At 44.4% G+C, this 21705-nt stretch overlaps 1 protein-coding gene across 1 annotated transcript in view; it reads left to right on the top strand.

Moving 5' to 3' along the window:
* Window positions 1-4417: 4417 nt before the first annotated feature.
* LOC108796165 (1-acyl-sn-glycerol-3-phosphate acyltransferase epsilon-like) overlaps window positions 4418-21705 on the top strand; it is a gene marked incomplete at its 3' end in the record, with an annotated part of 31344 nt that continues 14056 nt past the window's right edge. The window contains exons 1-2 of the mRNA XM_018567596.1: window positions 4418-4798; window positions 21335-21401. Of these exons, the coding sequence (XP_018423098.1) occupies window positions 4580-4798; window positions 21335-21401 (286 nt within the window). The remainder of the gene's footprint in view (window positions 4799-21334; window positions 21402-21705) is intronic.

The following is a 21705-nucleotide window of genomic DNA, read 5'->3' as shown; positions in this document are numbered from 1 at the left end:
ATGTGCCCCCTTCAAATCAAGACCCCTCCCCACATCAGAGTCACCCTTTGCATAAGTAGCCCCCCTTAACATCAGAGTTCCCCTTTTACATCAGGAGCACCCATCACATTAGTCTTCATTGCCGCTTCACATCGCAGTCCCACTACCCAAAAATTCTGAGGACCCCTGAGGAGACCAGGAGGCTCACCAGTGTGCCAGAACACCATGGAAGAGAAAGGCTGCCGTATACTATCATTATTTAGACGCAGCTGGAAGCCAGGCTGCTTATCTTCTTATGGAGAAACCAGTGGTGTCCCTTCGCAGCAGGAAGCTAGCATTACACATACCGCAAATCGGACCTTTTGGGGTACAAGAACTACCCAAAAAAACAGACTGCAAAAAGTAATGGAAAACGTTCTGGCACAAGTCCTGCCAATTAAGAATACATTTTTCCTGCCCGGTGTTCAGCTTTAAAATAAAAATGTTTCCCCATAAAAAAGGTAAAATAAAAAGTAAAATAGAAAAGTCACTGCTGGTAAAAAATAGAAAAAAAAGAGACTTTTCCCACTTTACCTAATGAATAAACAATCCAAGAGTCCAGTGACAGCTACTGCCAGTCTGCTCCCATGTTGTTTGGCAAATAGAGGTCAAAGGTTAAATTATGGGGGACAAAATGTTTCTGCAGCATTGCCTGAAGTGCTTCTAAAAGGTTCAATAGGTTTCCCTATGATTAAACCCATTCACCATTCTGGGAGTTCTCTGCACACCGACAGGGTTAGTAGAGGGCAAGTATATTCAGGTGTGACAAATGTGGCAAAGCATAATTATATTTCTCCCACCTCAGTGTGAACCAGATCTATTGCTGATTCAACTTTGGCACTGGCATTTTTCTGAATGAATGAACAACAGGCAATGATTCAATGATTATTATGCAGGCAATTGTAAAGCAAATAGAAAAGCTAAACCTTCCACAATAGCTTAACCAGGTAATGCGGCCATTCCGTTACACAAATATATCAATGTATTGGCCACTTAAAAACCCCCCAGAAAATGTGTTAGTACATGAAAGGCTCTACACGCTATAAATAAATGATGAAAATCTAGTAATATTATCAGAAATATTCTCAGTAGCTTTCATACCTTCTCATTCGATTGCTGCTTACATTCTAAGATTGGTGTTCATCTTGAGAGTTCATCTTGACCTTTCCTATCTACACCTCAGCACATTATGACGCATTATCATACAGCGAGGGGAATTTATAACAACTGGAACAGACAAAATCTGGAGAGCAGTGCATGGCAATCAATCAGCTTCTTTCTTTCATTTTAAAACCTTAAGGCCTGGTTCACACCTGTACGTTTTGTAGCGCGTTCAACGCTCTACGAATGCTCTAAAAAACGCTCAAACATGAAAATACCATTGTTTTCTATGGGTATGGTTCACACCTTGCCGTATTTCAGCCCGTCTGAACGCGCTACAAAACGGCCCACGCCTGAAAAGGTACATGAGCTTCTTTGCAGCGTTTTTGTCGAGCGTTTCCATTGGGATACAGCCAACTAGCTCTCGGAAACGCGCGCTTGTCGAATCGCGGTAAAAACGCGCGACAAACGCGCATATTCGATACGCCCAGGTGTGAACAGAGCCTAACTGAACAAACTGAAGAGAGAATCTGATTGGTTGCCATGCACAGCTGCTCCAGATTTTGTCTACTCCAGTTTTGATAAAATCCCCTCAACGTGTTTTAAAAATAATAAAACAGCTCTGGCTGCAGAACTCACTTATAGAGGGTTATTCGCAAAGCTGTCGAAGGCAGCCGAATGAATAACTGACCCGAAGTGAAGTGAGCTGAACGCTGTTCGGCTATTCACTACAGGCTTGTTTCAGCCGTACATCGGCTTGCTTCGTCTGGGTTCAGCCGAACGTGCGTCTGAGCCGGAGTACAGAAGGAGTTCGACAATTGGGCGGAGCTAGCAGTGACAGCCCAACTGTTTACAATTGGCCGGGACCTGCTTGAAGACTCTAGCAGGTCCCGGCCAATGAATAACAACTGGGCAGAGCCGGCCGTGACGTCACGGCGGCCTCCGCCGAATTGTCATTGTTTAATGACAGATCTGTCACTGCAACTGGGCAGAGCAAGCTGTGAGATCACGGCTGGCTCCGCCCAGCTGTCCATTGCGAGGCTTTCGGCCGGCCGTTCAGTCGAGCCGAAGCAAATGCCTTTGGCTCGGCTGAGCCGCTCGGCCAACTTCGGGAGCTGTATGGGCTTTAGTGCCGGAGCTACAGCTGATCCTTCGGCTAGCTTTGTGAATAACCCTCATAATCTAGTGCTGTCACCTGCTGTACCTCTTCTTCACCACAAGAGGTCCACTGTCAAAAAGATTGAACGACACCCAGTATCATTTGATTGAGAAGACTGAGAACATACATTGAGTACAAGTAGCCATGTACCTGTTCCCTGGGGACATCACCGTCCTGCATTTACTGTGCAATGGTGCAGAGAGCAGCACAGATATCATCACATCGTCTTAAAGCTCTGCATCACGGATAACAGCCTACCGCCAGGAGAAGAGGGCCCTGCATCATTTAATGGCAGTATAAAAACAACAATCATAAAATACAGACTGGGTGACTTTGGTGGGAGGGGGAGCACTGGGGGGGATAAACACATAGGCTTTAGGCCAGGGGTGGTCAACTGCAGCCCTCCAGCTGTTGTGGAACTACAAGTCCCATGAGGCATTGCACGACTGACAATTACAGGCATGACCCCCCCAGAGGCATGTTGGGATTTGTAGCTAACGCACAGCTGGAGGGCTGGAGATGCCCAGCCCTGCTTTAAAGCGGTCCTTTACCCATATCTTTCAAATAAATGTTTAGAAATGTTCAGTAATGACAATCTACAAACACATACTTCTAGATAATTGCCGGCTTTTCTTCCCCAGTCTTCTGACAGTGGCCATGTTTACTAAGGATGGGTTCACACCTAGGCGTATTGAATATGCGCGTTTCCGAGGGCTACTTAGCTGTATCCCAATGGAAACGCCCGACCAAAACGCCCCAAAGAAGTACATGTACTTCTTTGGGCGTAGGGCGGTTTCCCACGCGTTCGTACTCACGGAAAACCGCCCAGATGGGAACCATGCACATTGAAAATAATGGCATTTCCCTGTTTGAGCGTTTTTCCGCGAGTACGAAAGTGAGGAAAAACGCCCAGGTGTGAACCCAGCCTAAGGGCAGATTACTAGATCTCCTTTTACTTCCTGAAAATCTGGCACATGTGACTAGGACATGTGACCATGCACATCATCTCAGGGGAGGAAAATGCCTTTCACTGAGATCTCAGGAGATTACAGATGAGATTTCCCAGAATGCTCTTGCTCTGCTGATGACAAGGCAATCCCAGTGTGCATTGCTTTGGCAAACTGAAGTCATTTTGCCCTTTCAAAGCAGGAAGTGAATGCTCTGCAAGTGTAAGTATTAAAACCACAGCATTTTACAGCTGACATGTCTATGTTCTTATTAACATTCATACATAGAGGGGTGCATTGGCAGAATTTGATTTTTGAGTGTATAGGTCCTATACAAAGTTGTTTGTATAACTGTTGAACTTTTAAACACTGAGAGGATTCATACATCTACCCCAGGGGTACGACTTGGCAGTAATGTAAGCTTTGACTGCTACTGGTAATTGGTTTAAATCAAAGGCTGGTCACCTTCAGGCAGACCCTTGAAAGGGGCGGCCATGCTGTTTGGATGTTATTGAACTTTTGAGCACAACAGAGATATTAGCAAATCTATATCTATGTCATGTTGGCACCTATTGATCTGTGCCATATAAAAATTACTTCTATTAGATACAGATAATGTTTCTGCCTTTTCCAGGAATAGATTCCAGCCTTATAATACCTATATTATTTTTAACCCATTGTGTGGTTGTAGCACTGGTTGGTGGTTGCAGAATGCAGCAAGTATTCTGCAACAGAATATAAATATCATGTTAACTATCTGCAGAGAATGGCAGCTAACAGTTTATTTGCAGAGACGGGTTTCAGTAGCACTCTGCGGGAAATTGATCAAAACTGGAGCAGACAGAATCTGGAGAAGTTGCCCATAGTAAACAAACAGCTTCTCACTTCAGTTTGTTCAGGTAAGCTTTGAAAATGAAAGAGAGAAGCTGATTGGTTGCCATTTACGGCTGAAGTAGGTTTTGCCTGCTCCAGTTTTGGTAGATCCCCCCTCTCTGTCTTCTCTTCTGGCCTAGAGGAAAAGTTATTTGCCAGAAACAAAAATGGCGGAGCAGCCGGTGCTCTTCCGCGTGACGTCAAAGCGGTCTGTGTCTGGTATATCCTGTTTCCTTATCTGCAGTGAGTACAGAAGGCGGTGTACGGCCAATCATCCTTTCAATGTAAACAGCTGCATTCTCTATGTGGGTACATGCGCGCCATGCCGACGCCAGCCTCACCATGCAGCTGTCCATCGTGTGTCAGGCAGCGGTATGGGCGCCACGCCCCGGTCACGCCCCCCTCACGTGTTGCCGGGTGTCAGTAGGTGCAGCGGCGAACGTTGTTCTTTTGCCGGGCAGTGAATGAGAGTCTGTTCACCATGCTGCTGTCCGCCGTGCTGCACACCTATTCCTTGCGCTATGTGCTGCCCGCCGCCCTCATGCTGGGCACGGCACCCTCCTACCTGCTGGCCTGGGGCTGCTGGAGGGCCCTGAGCGTCCTACTGCCCGAGAGACTGTACAGGAAGGGGGACGACCGGCTGTACAACGTCTACCAGAGCATGGTGCTCTTCTTCTTCCAGCACTACACCGGGGTGCAGGTCAGGGCTGCAAGTCACTACTCTGGGCCTATTCTTGGGGGGACGTGGGGGGTCACATGTCACTGATTAGGCTGGTGAATGGGTGTAGAGAGGGGTGTGCATGCCCTGCATACTGCCTATATGATCAGCACTACTTACTGTTATATGTACCAAGACTTTCCTGTGCCACTGTCCTCCCTGCATGGCAAAGCTGTCACCAAACCCTACCAACTTTATATAAATGGAAGGAAATGTCCCCCCATGTCAGAGGGTTGTGAGCTGGCCTGGCTGGGGTGACCTTGACAATTGGATGTCATGGTGACATTTGTAGCAATTTACTTTTATTTGTGTCATAGTGTGTGACCTTCATCCCCTAAACTGGCAGCATTTTCTACCAATGTTCATAGCATAAAATCTTGTCAGAAGATTAGTTCTGTTCGAGCAGAGGTGGGCAAACTCTGGCCCTCCAGCTGTTGTGGGACTACATATCCCATAAGGCATTGCTTGCTTCTTCACAGCTGCAGGCATGATTTCTAGAGGCAGGTGCATCGTGGGATTTGTAGTTTCACCACAGCTGGAATTTGCCCATCGCTACACTAAAGACTTGGCGAATGTCGTTCCAAATTTCATTTGATTTTGGAATGAATGGAGTTTCTTGAATGAAAACCACATTCACTGTTAGAATTTAGTTTGTTCGAGAAAGTTGTTGTGTCTCGATCCATTTTATTTGTCACTGTGGGCGGAATCAGTTGTTGATTAGATCCCATTATTTACTGGAAAATGTTTTCAAACACAATTCTGCTGGTATTAAAGTGTATTTCCACTTTTGTAGCACAGCTGTATGCAGCTTGGAATACTTGGTTCTATGATACTTGGCTGTACAGTAAACTCTCCATTATCTTGCATTCAAGCAAATGGCGCTCTCAAGCAACCGGCAAAAAAACCAAATCTAGGATATAATATGTCCAACTTTTTCTGCTGGTTGCCTAATAGTCATGTGCACACTAAAACTTCTGTTAGCAACTCAATTTATTTGGTTGCTAACAAAATTCTTTGTTTACATCTTTCTCCTAGTCAGCGGCTAGATTCTGCAGTCGGCAGCTGAATGTAACCAATGGGGAGCTATAGGCAGCCTGCTATTGGCCATTTCAAATTGCAATAGCCGACAGCAGGCTGGATACTGCACCCACCCACGGAGCAGACCTGAGAGAGAACTTTAATAGTAACTCTCAAGCATCCGGGAACTCCGGTTATCCGGCATCTACTGATCCTCATGGGTGCTGGGAGTTTACTGTATTTGCACTCTGCACCAGAGGTTCTGGATGTGCAGCTAGTCACTGGGGTGTAAAGCAGTAATGTTTGTATGGTTCCACCCACTGTACTGAAATGAGGAATGCTCTTCTTATTTATGGAATGAGTACCTTGGGGGCGGGGCTTCACTTTGTCCAGTTAATGAAAGGTAGAAGCGGATTGGTGGCCATGCCCAGCTGTTTCCGGATTCTGTTTGCTCCAGTTTTGATAAATTCCCCTTTTTGTGTTTATAAGAAGGACCTTCTGTGCTATGCACTTTTGCAGCCGCATTGGTATAACACCTACTTTTAGATGTGTTACATGGTGCCATTCACATAGCAGAACTTACAGGAGAATTATGGGGAGAGTGAAATACATGCCTCATACGGTAAGTAGAGCCGACGTGTGACACTGAAGCCGTGACGTGTCGGCTTTATAGACCGAGAACTGAGCGATCTTCAGAGAGCAGTGACTGCCAGTGATCGCTCCCTGCAGGGATTCCCCCCTCCCCTTTCTCTGTTCCTCCAGCGCTCATTGGAGGAATGGACAGGGGGGTGGCACAGTTACTCAGGTAGCAGGATGAATCGCGACAGTATTGTCAGGGTCCGTCCTGGCTGCAGCACGGACCGACAGTCTATGGTCCTGTGAGTCATCACGTCCAATACAGTGTATTCGAGGGACATTCCATTACTAGAGCAGGGGAAAAGACAGGCTGGAGGAAGCAGTCTAACAGCCATCTGGCTGTGAGGTTCAGAGGAGTATAACTAACTTTTATTTTCACCCCTAAATAAAAACAAGCACTTAACCCTTGCATTTGGGGTAGCACCATGGCAAGGGTTAAGAATATTTATGCCCGGAGTTATTATTTTAAAAAAATTAAATTTGCTGCGTACCTTATTACTTGCTGTTTATTAAGAAACTTAATCTGAGTGTACACGCTTCGAATCTTGGCTAGTTCTTGATTATCCGGCTGAAATTCAAAGTGTGAGTGCCTATCAGCACCTTTCTGACCGGCATCCCTCTTATCAGCTGATCAAAGGAACATGTCAGAAAATTCTCCGCCAAACCGAACGAGCAGCCAATAATAAAAATAAGTCCAATACGTTACCTGTTCTGATGAGTATCTAGACGCGGGATCCTTGCTGTTTACTATAGAAACATGACTTTCATTCATCCCGGATACCAGGCACAATGCCCTTTTTCTGATGCTTACACAGTAAAGGATTAAGTGGTTCACCCATCTCTCCTCTCCCCCCATCTATTCATAACAAAACATGTATTTTGTCAGAATGCAGGATGTTCTGTGATTGGATGAAGGGAGGGAAGTGGCGGGTAAACACAGTATCTCCCTTTGTCTATTCACTGATTGCCTGGCATTCTGTGAAAAAATAGAAAGCTTTTGGTGGCTGGATGAGGGAGCACGTAAATAGCTTGATCCTTTACCATATAAGCAGCAGAACTCTCATAGCTGAAAGAGTGCTGTGTCTGTTATTTATATAGCACCAACAATGTATCCAGCACTTCACATAGTTCACATTCGCGTCAGTCCCTACCCTCAAGTAGCTTACAACGACAGGGCCATTATCCGGGATAAATGAAAGTTAGAGTTTAAACAGCAGAGACCCATCATCTGAATACTAAAGGTGACTTATTGGACTAGCTATTCTGAAGGATACAAATTGCTGCTGTTATTCTTTAACTATATCAAGATTTGGGCGCTACATTGTATGTGAATTTACTCTAAAGTAGGGATGCAGCGATACCAAGTACCGTACTCAGTACAAGTACATGTACTGATACATTTCGAGCTCCAAGACTAGAGAAAAATTTAAATCGTAGAACGCGCTACAAAACGTTCAGGTGTGAACGAGGACTTAGGAGGCAGCTGTCATTTGGAAGGAGCACACGAAGCTCCTGGGATTTGTACATCTCTGTTTTAATGTATGATTTTGTTCTTGTAAATAAAGGGATGCACAGATACCAGTTTTGCGAGTAGGAGTACTGATACTTCCAGGTTCTCAACAAATGTGTGAAATTGACATTACCATCCACAAATCTGCCCCCTCTTAGAAGGAAGTGCTGACTAATGAGTGCTTGCCATTTGCAAGCATTATTCTAGATGCCGAGTGCTGGGCTGCATTGCGGTGTACAGAGTATGGGTTGTACACCGGCTGCAATGGGGGGGGGGGTTTATGCCGATTTCCTCAAAGGTATGACTGGGAGGCAAAGGGGACAGATTTGTGGGGGCATTTCATTTTGACACATTCGTTGGGAAACTGGAATTACCCTTTAAAAAAAAAACTGTCCCTCAGTTTTTCCCTTATCTGCACATTGCCATCTGGTTTAACCACTAGGAGTGGCCTGTAGAGTTCTGTGTATAATCCTGATACAAACAAACGGCTAGAAGGGTAAAAAAAATAGTTTTCAGTATGCCGTGTAAATGACAACACATAACAAACACGTAGTGGGTTTGTTCAACTTTGACTGTGAAAGTAAGGGCTAGTTCATACCAGCCCCAGTGCGTTCTGACACAGTTCAGTCTTGCATCTCGGCCAGCTCACTGCATTCTTGAAGGCTGCGCAGTAAAGATCTCTGAGTCTGTGGATCACAGAAGTCATTACTTAGTGTAAACAGGCCCTAAAGGATAACTATCTCCAGACTGTATGCACACCAAAAACACGTACACCTTAATGCCAAAGGTTTTATATGAGGCTAGTTTATACCATTGCATTCAGTTCCCGAGCTTTAAACAAAAAAGTACTGCAGCATGCTTCTTTTCACACTGGAACACATGTAAATGCACCAGAACACAATTAAAACCAAATTCAGAAAAAAACACACAGGAACGTGTCAAAAATGCATAAAGACATGCGGAACTTGCAGATTATGGTGTGAACAAGACCTCTAGCTCCATTTATAGTTTTTGGAACTGACCTCGGGTGCAGACAAATCCAAGAACAAGTCTTATTGTTCAGCTATCCAGGGCAAGAGCAGTGTTTATAATTTGTGCAGGCATTACCTCTGGACCCAGAGAGTAATGGCTGGCTGACTTCAGCTTGATGCCTGGGACGGCCATTACTTTCTTTGACTAGGCCTGCTGTAATGGCTGGCTGACCTTTGCTTGGTGCCTGGTGACGGCCATTACTTTCTTTGACTAGGCCTGCTGTAATGGCTGGCTAACCTCTGCTTGGTGCTTGGGACGGCCATTACTTTCTTTGACTAGGCCTGCTGTAATGGCTGGCTGACCTCTGCTTGGTACCTGGGATGGCCATTACTTTCTTTAACTAGGCCTGCTGTAATGGCTAGCTGGCTGACCTCAGCTTGGTACATGTGCCTGGGACAGCTATTACTTTCTGAGATCAGGCCTGCTGCAAGTGCAACATCTTCAGTGATCACTGGTGGACATAATATACAAAGTATACATGGAGGTAGGCCTGAGCCGTGCATGATTCTTGCTGAGATAGAGTAACTCTCGTGTGCATGTGCCCCATCACCTCATCTGACCCTGGCCAATCAAGCAGTCAAAGACAGAACCCACTAGAACACTGGGCCGAAGATGGAAGCGCTGGTGATTCAGAGCTGTATGCTGATGTGATTTCCAGTGAAAGGTGGTAAAGGTCTACTTTAACTGTACTTATATAACAAACGTTTGCCGGATGTTGGTTAGAGATTACTTTCATTGTCAGTTACTTGTGGCTTTGTTTACTTTTAGTGGTGCTAGACCCTTGTTCCTCCGTATATGTAACCGCCTCATTATTTCATTCAGTATACCAGAAGGAAAATGTCATCTCGTGTGCTGGGTATTTTTCTCTTATGTATGTGGATGACTTTGAAAATGTGATTTCTTTAGATTGAGCATTCTTCTCTAGGGGAAGTGAACTATACATGATGGGCACTCCACTCCAACAGATCAGCAAGCAGAAATAATGATTCCACATTTTGGAACAATCTCTGTGGTTTCCCACTTGATTAGCCAATATCGAAGGTGTTCAGCAGAGGCTAAGCTTAGGCTCACAGTGATTATAGCAGAAACAGGCTGAGCCAGGCAAACACCAACCAAGAGATGATATGTATGTATTATTTTGCCTGCCTGACTACCCACTGCTTTCTTTAAGCTGGCCATACACACAAAGATTTACATAGTCCACTGGGCTGAACGGCAGTAATCGCTTCTTTCCTCCCATCCACATTTAGCACGGATGTATGGACTCGCTGCAGCTTATTGGCTGCATTCATTCTTTTGTCAAGTTTTTTTTCTGCTTGGCTCCTTCAATTTTAAATCGGGCTAGGTTCACACCCTAGGCGATTCAGATGCTGAGCTGTTTTCACGCATTTTCGATTGAGCAACTGTTCATTGAAAACCGCGCGATTGTCGTGCGGTTTTCAATGCATAGAGATGTCTATGGGACCCAAACCGCGGGACAACCGCCCGAAAATAGCTCCTGCACCTTTTCGCGTGACAGGCGATTTTGGTCGCTCGACAAACCGCAAAGGAGTGAACAGCCTCTATTGACTTCAATGCGAATCTGTGTTTAGCGCTATATCGTGCGACAAATCGCCTAGGTATGCACCAGCCCTTAGGGCCCGTTCACACCAGATGCAGTGCGCTCTGGCCAGAACGCACTGCCTCGCATTGCGGCTGGCTCACTTTCTTGTGGGGCAGGAGGGGCCATGCCCTCCAGCCGCATTGCGATCGGCTGCACAGGATCGCAAGGCGCATTATGCCTGCGGTCCATTCCGGTGCAATCAAAATGCTGCAGGCACTATTTTGATTGCACCGGACCACAGACATAATGTGCCTTGCGATCCCGTGCGGCCGATCACATTGGGGCCGGAGGGCGTGGCTACGGTGCCATTCACTTTAATGGCCCACCACTCCCCCTCCTGCCCCACAAAAAAGTGAGCCTGCCGCAATGCGGGGCAGTGCGTTCTGGTGTGAACGGGCCCTTAGAGTTTCTAAAGCTGGGTGCTGTTGGCAGGGCCACCCATGGCTCAGATTTAATCATATTCACCGGAATTGGCAGATATTTGAGCCATGTATGACCAGCTTTAGTCTTTAAATTCACTTCCAAACATATAAAACTTTTAACTTGTGAATTTGAAATATTCTATTGGCAGTATACAAATTATTCTGCTTTTGACAGTTTTGACGAATCCCCCCCAAACTACGTCTCCAAACTACCTTGAGGCTAGGTTCACACCTAGGCGATTTATCGCGGGGATTTACCCACACGATATCACGCAAAACAGATTTGCATTCGAGTCTATAGAAGCTGTTCACACCTTTGTCGGATGTCGCGCGATTTGGGTTCCATAGACATCAACCGCACGGTTTTCAAAGCAAAATCATGTGGACAGAAAAGCGACAAGCGCATGAAAACAGCTCACCAGCTCAGTCGCTTAGGTGTGAACCTAGCCTAAAAATTACTGCTTTCACCTCAAAGTTCCTATAGACTTTAAATCCCTGTTCACGCTGAGCGATTTGTAGCACGATTTCCGCTCAAAAATCGCTCAGTGTACCTCATCCAATGCATTCCAATGGAGCTGCTCACAGCTCAGTGTCGCCTGTAGCTTGTAGCGCAAGCATGTCGCTTGAACATGACCCATTTTTCCAGCCGATGTGCGATTTGGCCCCAATAGACTTTGATTGCCAAAAGAAGCGCAACGTAGTGAGACAAAATGTGCACTGTAGCTCAATGTCGCTCAGCTCAAATCAGCGCTGAAAAAAAGCGCTTTTCTTTATGTAGCTCAGTTTGTATCGAGTCTAAAGAAGAAGTACTGGGAGAGTAAAAGGACTCTTCCCTCGCTCACTTCTCGATCATCTCCCTGCAGAGAGCAGTGAATGTAAGTCATGGCTCCCCCCAGGGATTCCCCCCCCCACCTCTCTCCGTTCCCCCAGCACTGACTGGAGGGACAGACAGTGGAGTGGGCGGGCACAGTTGGATCTGGCTCTAGATAGGCAGAGCCAGCTGTCAATCAGGCAGCATGGTAGATCCTGAAAATATTGTTGTGATTTTTCCCGGGTGCAGAGTGGTTCTGTGCTGTTAGTAAAAAGCAGGGAGTAGCATGCTATATGCTGACTGGGTCACAGGAGGACATTAGTAAATCTACTCCTTTGACCCAAAAGAGGACTAAAGCCAGCAAAGGTTTTCAAACAAAGAACATATCACCTGTCCAGTGCTCCGCCACAGCTAGGAGCAAAAGAAATATCCAGTACCTCTTGGTATGAGGAGCATGTGACACATTGCTCCTCTTATGTGGTGCTGATTGGTCAAGCACTGTCACATAATGGTGAGGAGGGAGTCCTTCGCCATATATAAGCTTCAGCTGGAGTGACATGAAACAAGTAGAGGGCTGTTATTCCTCGCGGATGACAGGTGAACACAATGGTGAGCGAGTGAAGGAAGGCGGAATATAGCTGGGACCTTTATATGTTCTATCAACAAGTTGTCATGGAAACCGATAGCTGAAACTGATATGTGAACTTGGTTCCTTTGGTCCAATTTAAAGAACTCTTGAAAAAACTTTTATTAACCCTTGCAGTGGGGCTACCCCTACACTACAAGGGTTAGCTGCTCGTTTTTGTCTGGATGCTAAAAAAAAGTTATATTCACCTGAACCTCTGAGCCGCTTGCTCTTAGACCAGTCCCTGGAACCTCTCTCCCCCTCCACTGCAGCGGTATAAGGTACTGTAAATCATCATGTTCTTTAAACAGTGTATAGACATGGGGATGCTGAGAAATGTTCCAATGCTGCAGTGTGTTGGGGTGAGTGTAACTTTTTTGTTTTTTTTAGCCCCTAGACAAAAACAGACAGTCAATCCAACAGGGGTAGCCCCACTGCACAGGTTGATAAAAGTTTTGCCCCGAGTTCTTCTTTGGAATGAAAATCAGACCTTGAGATGCAATCAGAGAGCACAGCCTATCTGCTCAGTACTTTGTTTTTTTTGTTCTGATTGTCATTTGGTTTTGATATCGATTTGTATTTACTTTTTTATGTAATTGACTGCGTGCTAGCTGTGACCCACAGCTTGTGTGCCACAGTGGAACACATATGGGACACCATACTGGGAGGCGTTGTGTTGGCTGATATCAATTTAATGTGCTTATGTCTGTGTGTGTATATACTTTGTTTGCACTTAACATGATTTTGGTATTGTGCCATTTGGCGCAAAGTCACTGGTTCTTTGTAAAGCCCCTAGTCCCATCCAGTTATGTTCCCCTGCCGCTTCTTCCTCCCTGGCAGAGACTACAAAATACCACACGTTGGCTGGTGTTTTGAGCTTAAAGACCATTGTCCTGTAACCTACCCCCCCCCCGCTGAACCCCATAATCATTTGGTGGTCAGCAGATGCCTCTCCGTGCCTGGAAGCATGGGGTATTTTGCTGCAAGGAAAGGAGTGGCAGAGGATTATAGGAAGGGGGTACCCTGTCACTTTACTTTGAATGGGCAAGAAACCTCCCCCTCTCCTTCATAGCATAGAGAGGAGGGGTCCTGTAGTCCTCATCGATAACAGGGAAAGGCTGAAGATAAGAATGCACCACAGGAAGTTATTAGCTACAAGATTTCCAGCAGGATTTTTTTGGTACTTAACAAACAGGCTTTAAAGCTGAACTCGATGCAAACAGCTTAATACGCAGATGAAATACATATATGAGCTGTTTTACCTGCCAAAAGAAATTGATGTCCGTCCATCCAGCCCTTCAGTTTACAGAGCTCTGCCACACAGCAAAGCCCTATCTGGCAAGGGAATGGACTTTATCTTTCTCTGCTGCAGTTTCACTTTCGGACTCTGGTCTACCCACCCTGCAACTGGACAGGAAAAGGAGAAGCAGCACACTGATGAGATCTTTTTTGTCACTCTGCTCTCCTCATATTAGCATGCTTTTTGTACTATAACACACCTCATTGGCTCCTTTTGCTGACTCTCCCTTTTTGAGCTCTGCTATACTGGGACTGTGCGCAAATAGTAAGAAAATGCTCCGGACAGCAAGTGGTTGAAAACAATTGAGTTTAATATCACTTTTTAGGTTTAGAATTTAGGAAATACATTTGGAAGCAGGTGTGTCATTGTTTGCTTGCTGTTCCACATTCTCTTGAGGGTGTTTTGTACACTAGATAATCCTCCTGTTGACGGTTGATATCAGACAAGTATGCTTGGCATATTTTCCTAGATATACAGTGAGGAAAATAATGATTTGCTCCCCTGCAGATTTTGTAAGTTTGCCCACTTACAAAGAAATGAAAGGTCTATAATTTTTCTCATAGGTGTATTTTAAATGATAGAGACAGAATATCAACAAAAAATCCAGAAAAAAACACATGATACAAATATTATAAATGGAGTTGCAGTTCAATGAGTGAAAAAAATATTTGATCTCCTACTAACCAACAATAATTCTGGCTCCTCCCACAGACCGGCTATGTTTGAATTTTTTTTTTTTCACTGTTCAATTTTTTTTATTTTTTTTTAGTGTGTTTTTTTACATAACTAGTAGTCTACAATGTGCACACTCTATTTAGGTCCCTACTGAGCAGAAGTGAGCAACTAGCTCTCCCAGCTGTTTTGGAACTTCAAGTCCCATGAGGCTTTGCAGGACTGAGAATTACAGGCATGACTCCCAGTGGTAGAGGCATGTTAGAATTTGTAGTTAAAGCACAGCCGGAGGGCTGGAGTTACCCACACAATAACGTTGTGCTGCTGTGCAGGGACCCGCAGTGGCATCCTGTGCACTGCAAAAGAGAAAAAAACAATGTTGCAACTTTTTTCAACAGCCCAGGTTCTACAAGGTGACTTGTAGAAGAACCCTGGTCATCACTTATAGTGTGCACGGGACCGAAGTGTGACAATGCATGCATTGAACAGCTTTGTAGTGTGAATGGGTCTCCAAGGACAAGCTGGACCTCACCAACTTGAAGCTCCCAAAGCACTTGTTGGTAGACACATTAAAAGACTAATGAGCCTGGAATGGGAAATGGGGAGGGACCATGCAAGACTTTTATAGAGGAAAAGTTAAGAGCTGCATGTAACTTCAGGTGGTGTGGTGATCATTTTGACACAAGGTTTTCACTCAATGTAGCCTCTGGTTATGGATGTCATAAATATAGTCAGTTTGAGCTGATCAGGTTTGTGAAGGTTTATATCCCTGGGCTAATAGAGCATTTTTTTTAAAACCTCATTTCCAAAGAAGTTGGGACGCTGTGTAAAATCTAAATAAAAACAGAATGCAATGATTTGTAAATCTCATAAACCCAGATTTTATTCACAATAGAAAATAGAAGACATATTAAATGTTTAAACTGAGAAAATGGACCATTTAAGGGAATAAATAAGGTAACGTTGAAATTGATGGCAGCAACACGTCTCCGGAAAGTTAGGACAGGGCCATGTTTACCACAATGTAGCCTCCCCTCCTCTTTTAACAACACTCTGGAAATGTCTGGGAACTGAGGAGACCAGTTGCTGGATTTTTGGGAGAGGAAAGTTGCCCCATTCTTACCTGGTAAAGGATTCTAACTGCTTTGTTGTATTTTTAATTTCAAGATGCGCCAAATATTTTCAATTGGTGAAAGGTCTGGACTGGAGGCAGGCCAGTAAAGCAACTGGACTATTCTACTATGAAGCAATGATGTTATCATAGATGCAGTATGTGGTTTAGCATTGTCCTGCTGAAGTATGCAAGGCCTTCCCTAAAAAGACGTCATCTGGATGGGAGCATATGCTGCTTTAAAACCTGGATATATCTTTCAGCCTTGACGGGCGCTTTCCAGATGTGCAAGCTCCCCATTCCATACACACTAATGCACCCACTTTCCATCATAGATGCAGGCTTTGAACTGGGTGCTGATAACAAGGCAGAATGTTCCTCTCCTCTTTAGTCCGGAGAACACGGTGCCCATGGTTCCTAAAAAAAAAAAAAAAATGTAAAATTTTGATTTGTCTGACCATTTGACCTCTTATGTTGCCACCCTGTCACATGGGTTTTTGATGGGGAGACTACAAGTGGCAATTTCAACATACATTTGGTACAGTTTTCCACTTTGCAACAGACCATTTTAAATGAGCTTTGGCTCAGAGAAGACGGCTGTGTTTCTGGGCCATATTCAGATATGGCTTCTTTGCAGCTTTATCTTGCATTTTTGGCACGGCAAACTATTTTTAATGCAGTGCTGTCTGAGGGCCTGATGACCACGGGCATTCAGTATTGTGTTTTGGCCTTGTCCCTTGGACATGGAGATTTCTCCTGATTCCCTGAGTATTTTGATAGGTTGTGTAGATTATGATATATTTAAAGTCTTTTGCAATTTTACATTGTGGAACATTATCCTGAATTTGTTCGACAATTTTTAGGCGCAAATTGGTGAAACTCTGCCCATTTTTTCTTCTACGACACTCTGACTCCCTAAGATGCTCTTTTTATACCCAATCTTGTTACTGACCTGTTGCCAATTAACCTAATTAGTTGTAAAACAGCTCCTCCTCCTTAGTACCTCTTAAGGTGCCCACACCTTAAAGTGCCCACACACCTTGCGATAATCGCGGGAAATCCCGCGATCGTACGATTATCGTAAGGTTTGTGGAAGCCGTGCGACCTCTCCTACTGTAAGGTCGCACGACTTTTATCTTATGAACATGTTCGAAAACCCGCTGAGAATCGTACGATGTTCGGCGGGTGTGTAGCATGTTCATTAGATAAAAGCCGGACCTGCCCCATCAGCATTGCGGTCATCGGAAGCCCGTCCCTCAGGGGGGCGCGCCTTGCGATCATCGCAAGTATGATCTGCCTGTCCAAGATAGGCAGATCGTATGTTTTTTTAATAACCTTACAACCATCGCAAGACAAAAGTCTTGCAATGGTTGTAAGGTATGTGCCCAGCCTGATTACTCCATCAACACAGTTAAGTGTAGATGGAGGAATCTGTTGCACCTTTTCCATCTGACCACAGAAAATCTGCAGACAATGGTAAGGTGTATGGCCAGCTTTACTTTGCCAGGTTTTTGTTGCCCTGTCCCAACTTTTTTGCAAGTCATTGCATTCTGCTTTTATGTAGATTTTACATAGTGTCCCAAGTTTTTTTTGGGGTGGTTCTTGTATTATTATAATCGTCACCATTGTCTTTTACTTTCCAATTAGAGCATTGTCTTGTTTGTCTGGACTCAGGACATGACATGTGTCATTTTTATGTGGAGGAACTGCAGTAATGTTTCAACTACGAATATTGGTCAATTCTATAATTCATGGGACTTTAAGGGAAACTACAATAAAAGAATGAATCAATACTAAATGAAATGGTCTTTAAGTACCAAGCCAATCTATACACACTATTGAATAGATGTAAAAAGAGCTTCCAAAGAGGTTTTTTTTTTTTTTTTATTAAATGCTCTAAATGAGACATTGAATCTTTCAAATGTAAAGGTTTCTGTTAAAATGTAATTTGACACAAATGGCTAGAGATGATCATTAAGGCAATGAGAAGGGCAGTGGCCATGTACAAAATGAGAGCTAATCAGATTTCTGTTTATTGTAGACACAATCCGTTCTAAATCCATTGCAACTGTGGATTCTCGCACTTTAGAAGTTGTCGTTTACCTCAAATAGCCGGGCTGTATTTACCATTCTTTTCTAGGATTATGTATGTGTGATGGTTTTAGGCGTGTCATTTTAAACAAAGTGTAATTTTTAAATCAGTTTGTGCAGAATGATTGATTTTCACAGTGACGTGAAAGTCTGTTTCTGTTAATCACTGTAAATAAATAATAGCCATCATATCCATTGTGATTCAGTGTACTTTGACAATAAGGGCTCGGTCACACCACCATGTTGTGGTGAGGCGTGTTAAAATGCATGAATTACCGCAATGCAGCATGCCATGGGGGTGCCATTAATTTTTATTTTCACTTTAACATACCACCTGAAGGCACATGTGCTGCAATACAATGAAGTGCACCATAACACTTGATGAGCCAGTGTACTGTGCTAAAAATAAAAGAATGCAGCATTTCTGTGTGTGAGGTGCATTAAAGCCCATTCATTCTAAATGAGATGTCTAACATGACACACTACAGTCTTATACACATACATAAAACATCAGTATGCACTGCGGCAATATTGCTTATCTGATGTTGGCTCCCCAAATCTTTATGTTCATACGCAAGGCAAAATAAGGGGGTAAGTATGCCTGGTTATAGTCATGGCAAGAGGCGTTAGTGTTGAAAGCCCACTTGGCATAAAAAGTAAAACTTCATTGCCCCAGGAGGTTGACTCTGTCACCTCTGGTCAGTAAAAGTCTCTATCAGTTCCTCTATGGCAGGGGTACCCATAAGGTCGATAGCGATCTACCAGTCACTCGCTAAACTTACACTGGTAGATCGCAGGTCGTGATTTCTCTCTTACTCTGCTAGTGCGGCTGAATCTGTCAAACGCTGAAGCATCCAACACATTGGGACCGCCCCTCTCAGCCTGCAGTGCCGGAGACATTCGGACCGCTCCTCCCGTGCCTGAAGTGTCCAATACATTTTGACCCCCCCCCTCAGCCTGCAGCGTTGGACACATTTAAACTGTTCCTCCCTGCCGGGGGTTTCGGACACGAGCCAGGAAGCAGATGGTTACTACTGGCAACCTAAGTTATAATCCAGGCATGCACACACATGTATGATGGTTAATCTTACCTGTCTGAGTTATGTTCCTCCTCTAGTTCTCTCACACACAGTTTTTTATGTGTCTGACATCCCACTTTCCCAGTCAACATGGGGGAAGAATGCTTGTTCACACCAAATACAGTGCGTTCCAGCGCGGTTAGCTGGCTCGTGGGGGGTTGGTAGTTGTCTGCGCGACCATTGACTTTAATGCACAGTCACACCTCCTCCCGCCCCAGAACGCAAGGGGGAATTTAGTATGTGATACACTGTAATTGGTGTGAACAAGTCCTTAAAGTGACTTCTATAATATGATTGTAAATACCCCAGTCCCAGTAAGCATTTTAATGCGTTTCTATTTCAAATACAGGTGGGTTTTATTTCCGTTGGTAGATCTCATCAAGGTTGTCATTTTGAAAGGTAGATCTTAACACAAAATTGTGGGCACCCCTGCTCTATGGAGATCTAAATGAGGTGAAAATGATCTTCACTCAGGGCATAGTTAGTCATGTGCAGTCATGCAAAATTTTAAATAACTGCTGACAAAACTTAGTGCTTTGAAACACATGTTAATGCTTCCACTTTTATATGCATTTTAAGAGTGGCTGTTTGGAACGACTTGTTGGTTCTCTGCATTCAGTGGCGTGAATTAGTACAGAATATAATAATCAGTTACAAGTAAAAGCCCATAAGAGAATAACGTGTTGTCTCTTCATGAAAATGCTGGAACATGCCCTCCGGCTAGCAGCATCATTTCAATAATAGAAACCTCCAAGCTACTCATTATTTTCTCTGCCCAAAGACACGTTGGTGCTGCCTGTGTGCACTATTCCGGGAACAGTTCTAAAGGGGTTTGCATCCTATATATAGAATATGTAGCTTCTTTTTTTTACAATATGCATCAGTGTCTGCTACAGAGAGTGTTGAAGACCGTTGCTCAGTTTGTTTGTTCCTGCTTTACTCTTAGGCTATATGCGCACGGAGGTAAGAAATGTACTAATCAAATATGCAGAAAGTCTCTAAAATGCTTCTATTTAGATACGTGTAAAGTTATCGTTATGTGATGTGATATACCTGTTCACCCTGATACCTTATTGTTTGTAATTTAACCACTTACTGTCCGGGGCGTTTTCTTACTATTTGCGCACACATGATAAAATGTTTATCAGACCAGTATTTTTAGGAAAAAATAAACTAAATTAAAATTTAGTGCACAGAAACTAAATATTATACCCAATTTTCTGGTAAAATATGAAAGACGGGGACACGTAAATTAGATACCAAACGTATCGACTTAAAATTGCGTTCGCCCTTGAAGCCGCAAAAAAAGTAAATACCCCAAATTTCCCATAGCGAACATTTTAAACGCTTTTACCACTCCTCTGTTTAGTGGTAACAGTGATTGTGTTGTGATGTGTGGCGCAATTGTCGTTTTTGCACATAGGCGCACCAATGCGTGTGTGCGTGCACGTGGGGGGCGGGGGACCCCTAATGTCATCTAGGGACCCCAAAGAAGCTGAGTAAGCAGAGATCTGCTTCCCTAGCTTCATCTCCCGAAAACTGTAAGAGTGCCACTGGAAGTGATGTAATACACATCACTTCTGGGTCCAGTGATCAGAGGAGAGATCAGCGGCTGGAAGCCGCTGAGTCTCTCTCCGATCACTGCAGGGAGACCTGTGCGCCCGGGGAAGCCAACTTGCTTATAACAAAGTGGAAGCAACTGGGAACAACAGCAACTCAGCCACGAAGTGGTAGGCCACGTAAAATGACAGAGCGGGGTCGGCACAGTGCGCAGAAGTCACCAACTGTCTGCAGAGTCAATAGCTACAGACCTCCAAACTTTGTGGCCTGCAGTTTGACACAACAACAGTGCGTAGAGAGCTTCATGGAATGGGTTTCCATGGCTGAGCAGCTGCGTCCAAGCCGTACATCATCAAGTGCAATACAAAGTGTCGGATGCAGTGGTGTAAAGCACGCCGCCACTGGACTCTAGAGAAGTGGAGACGTGTTCTCTGGAGTGACGAATCATGCTTCTCTGTCTGGCAATCCGATGGACGCGTCTGGGTTTAATCGGCTAACTAATCGATTTTGAAAATAATCGTTAGCTGCAGCTCTATTCCCAACTTTGTGGAAACAGTTTGGGGATGGCCCCTTCCTGTTCCAACATGACCGCACCAGTGTACAAAGCAAGGTCCATAAAGACATGGATGAGTGAGTTTGGGGTGGAGAACTTGCTTGGAGATGGTAGATATATACGGTTTGTCTCCCTTCATACTGCGTCGATGTGTTATCACACACGTTTTTGTGTGTGTGTGTGTGTTTTTTTTGTGGTCTGCCAATACACACAAATAGACACACACACAAATAGACACATACTCACTCTCTCACACAGCACTGCAACTCATCTACTTCCCATTTGTGCGTTGTAGTTCAGTGCACACATGCTGCAGTACTATTTTAAAATGAATGGCCCCACCAATCATGTGTAACTGTAATGCTTAGATGTGAAGCCAGCCTGAAGTTGGGGTCCTAATATATTCTCCATTAGCCCTTTAATTCTGCTTTGCACACATATATCTTTTATATTTGCTGAATAACCGCTTCTCTTTTTTTTTTTTTTTTAACCCTAGATAGTGCTATATGGAGACCTGCCAGAGAAGGAGAATGTCTTATACTTGTCCAATCATCAGTGTACAGGTTAGTATGTATGATCCTTTAATAAACAATGTGTAATTGATATCCAAATGCTTTCTATTTTTTTTAATGCATTTAGCTGCCTTTATTGAGCTGTTTTCATTGTCTTAATTAGGTATGCACCTATACCGAGTATTACTCGTACTCACCCCAATTCTCCCCATGCCTATCCCGATACCCGAACGTCATTACACGCTGCCTGGCTCCCTGATTGGCCGGGAAGCCTGATCCATGCTCCCTCATCAACAGGGAGCATGGAGATGGCTTCCCAGCCAATCAGGAAGCCGGTGGCGGGTAATGACTCACC

The sequence above is a fragment of the Nanorana parkeri genome, unplaced genomic scaffold (genome assembly GCF_000935625.1).
Source record: "Nanorana parkeri isolate BGI_ZX_2015 unplaced genomic scaffold, ASM93562v1 scaffold1071, whole genome shotgun sequence".
In the NCBI taxonomy this organism is placed as follows: domain Eukaryota; kingdom Metazoa; phylum Chordata; class Amphibia; order Anura; family Dicroglossidae; genus Nanorana; species Nanorana parkeri.
The sequence above is the reverse complement of the archived record's forward strand: the minus strand, read 5'-3'. Positions and strand labels throughout refer to the sequence as shown.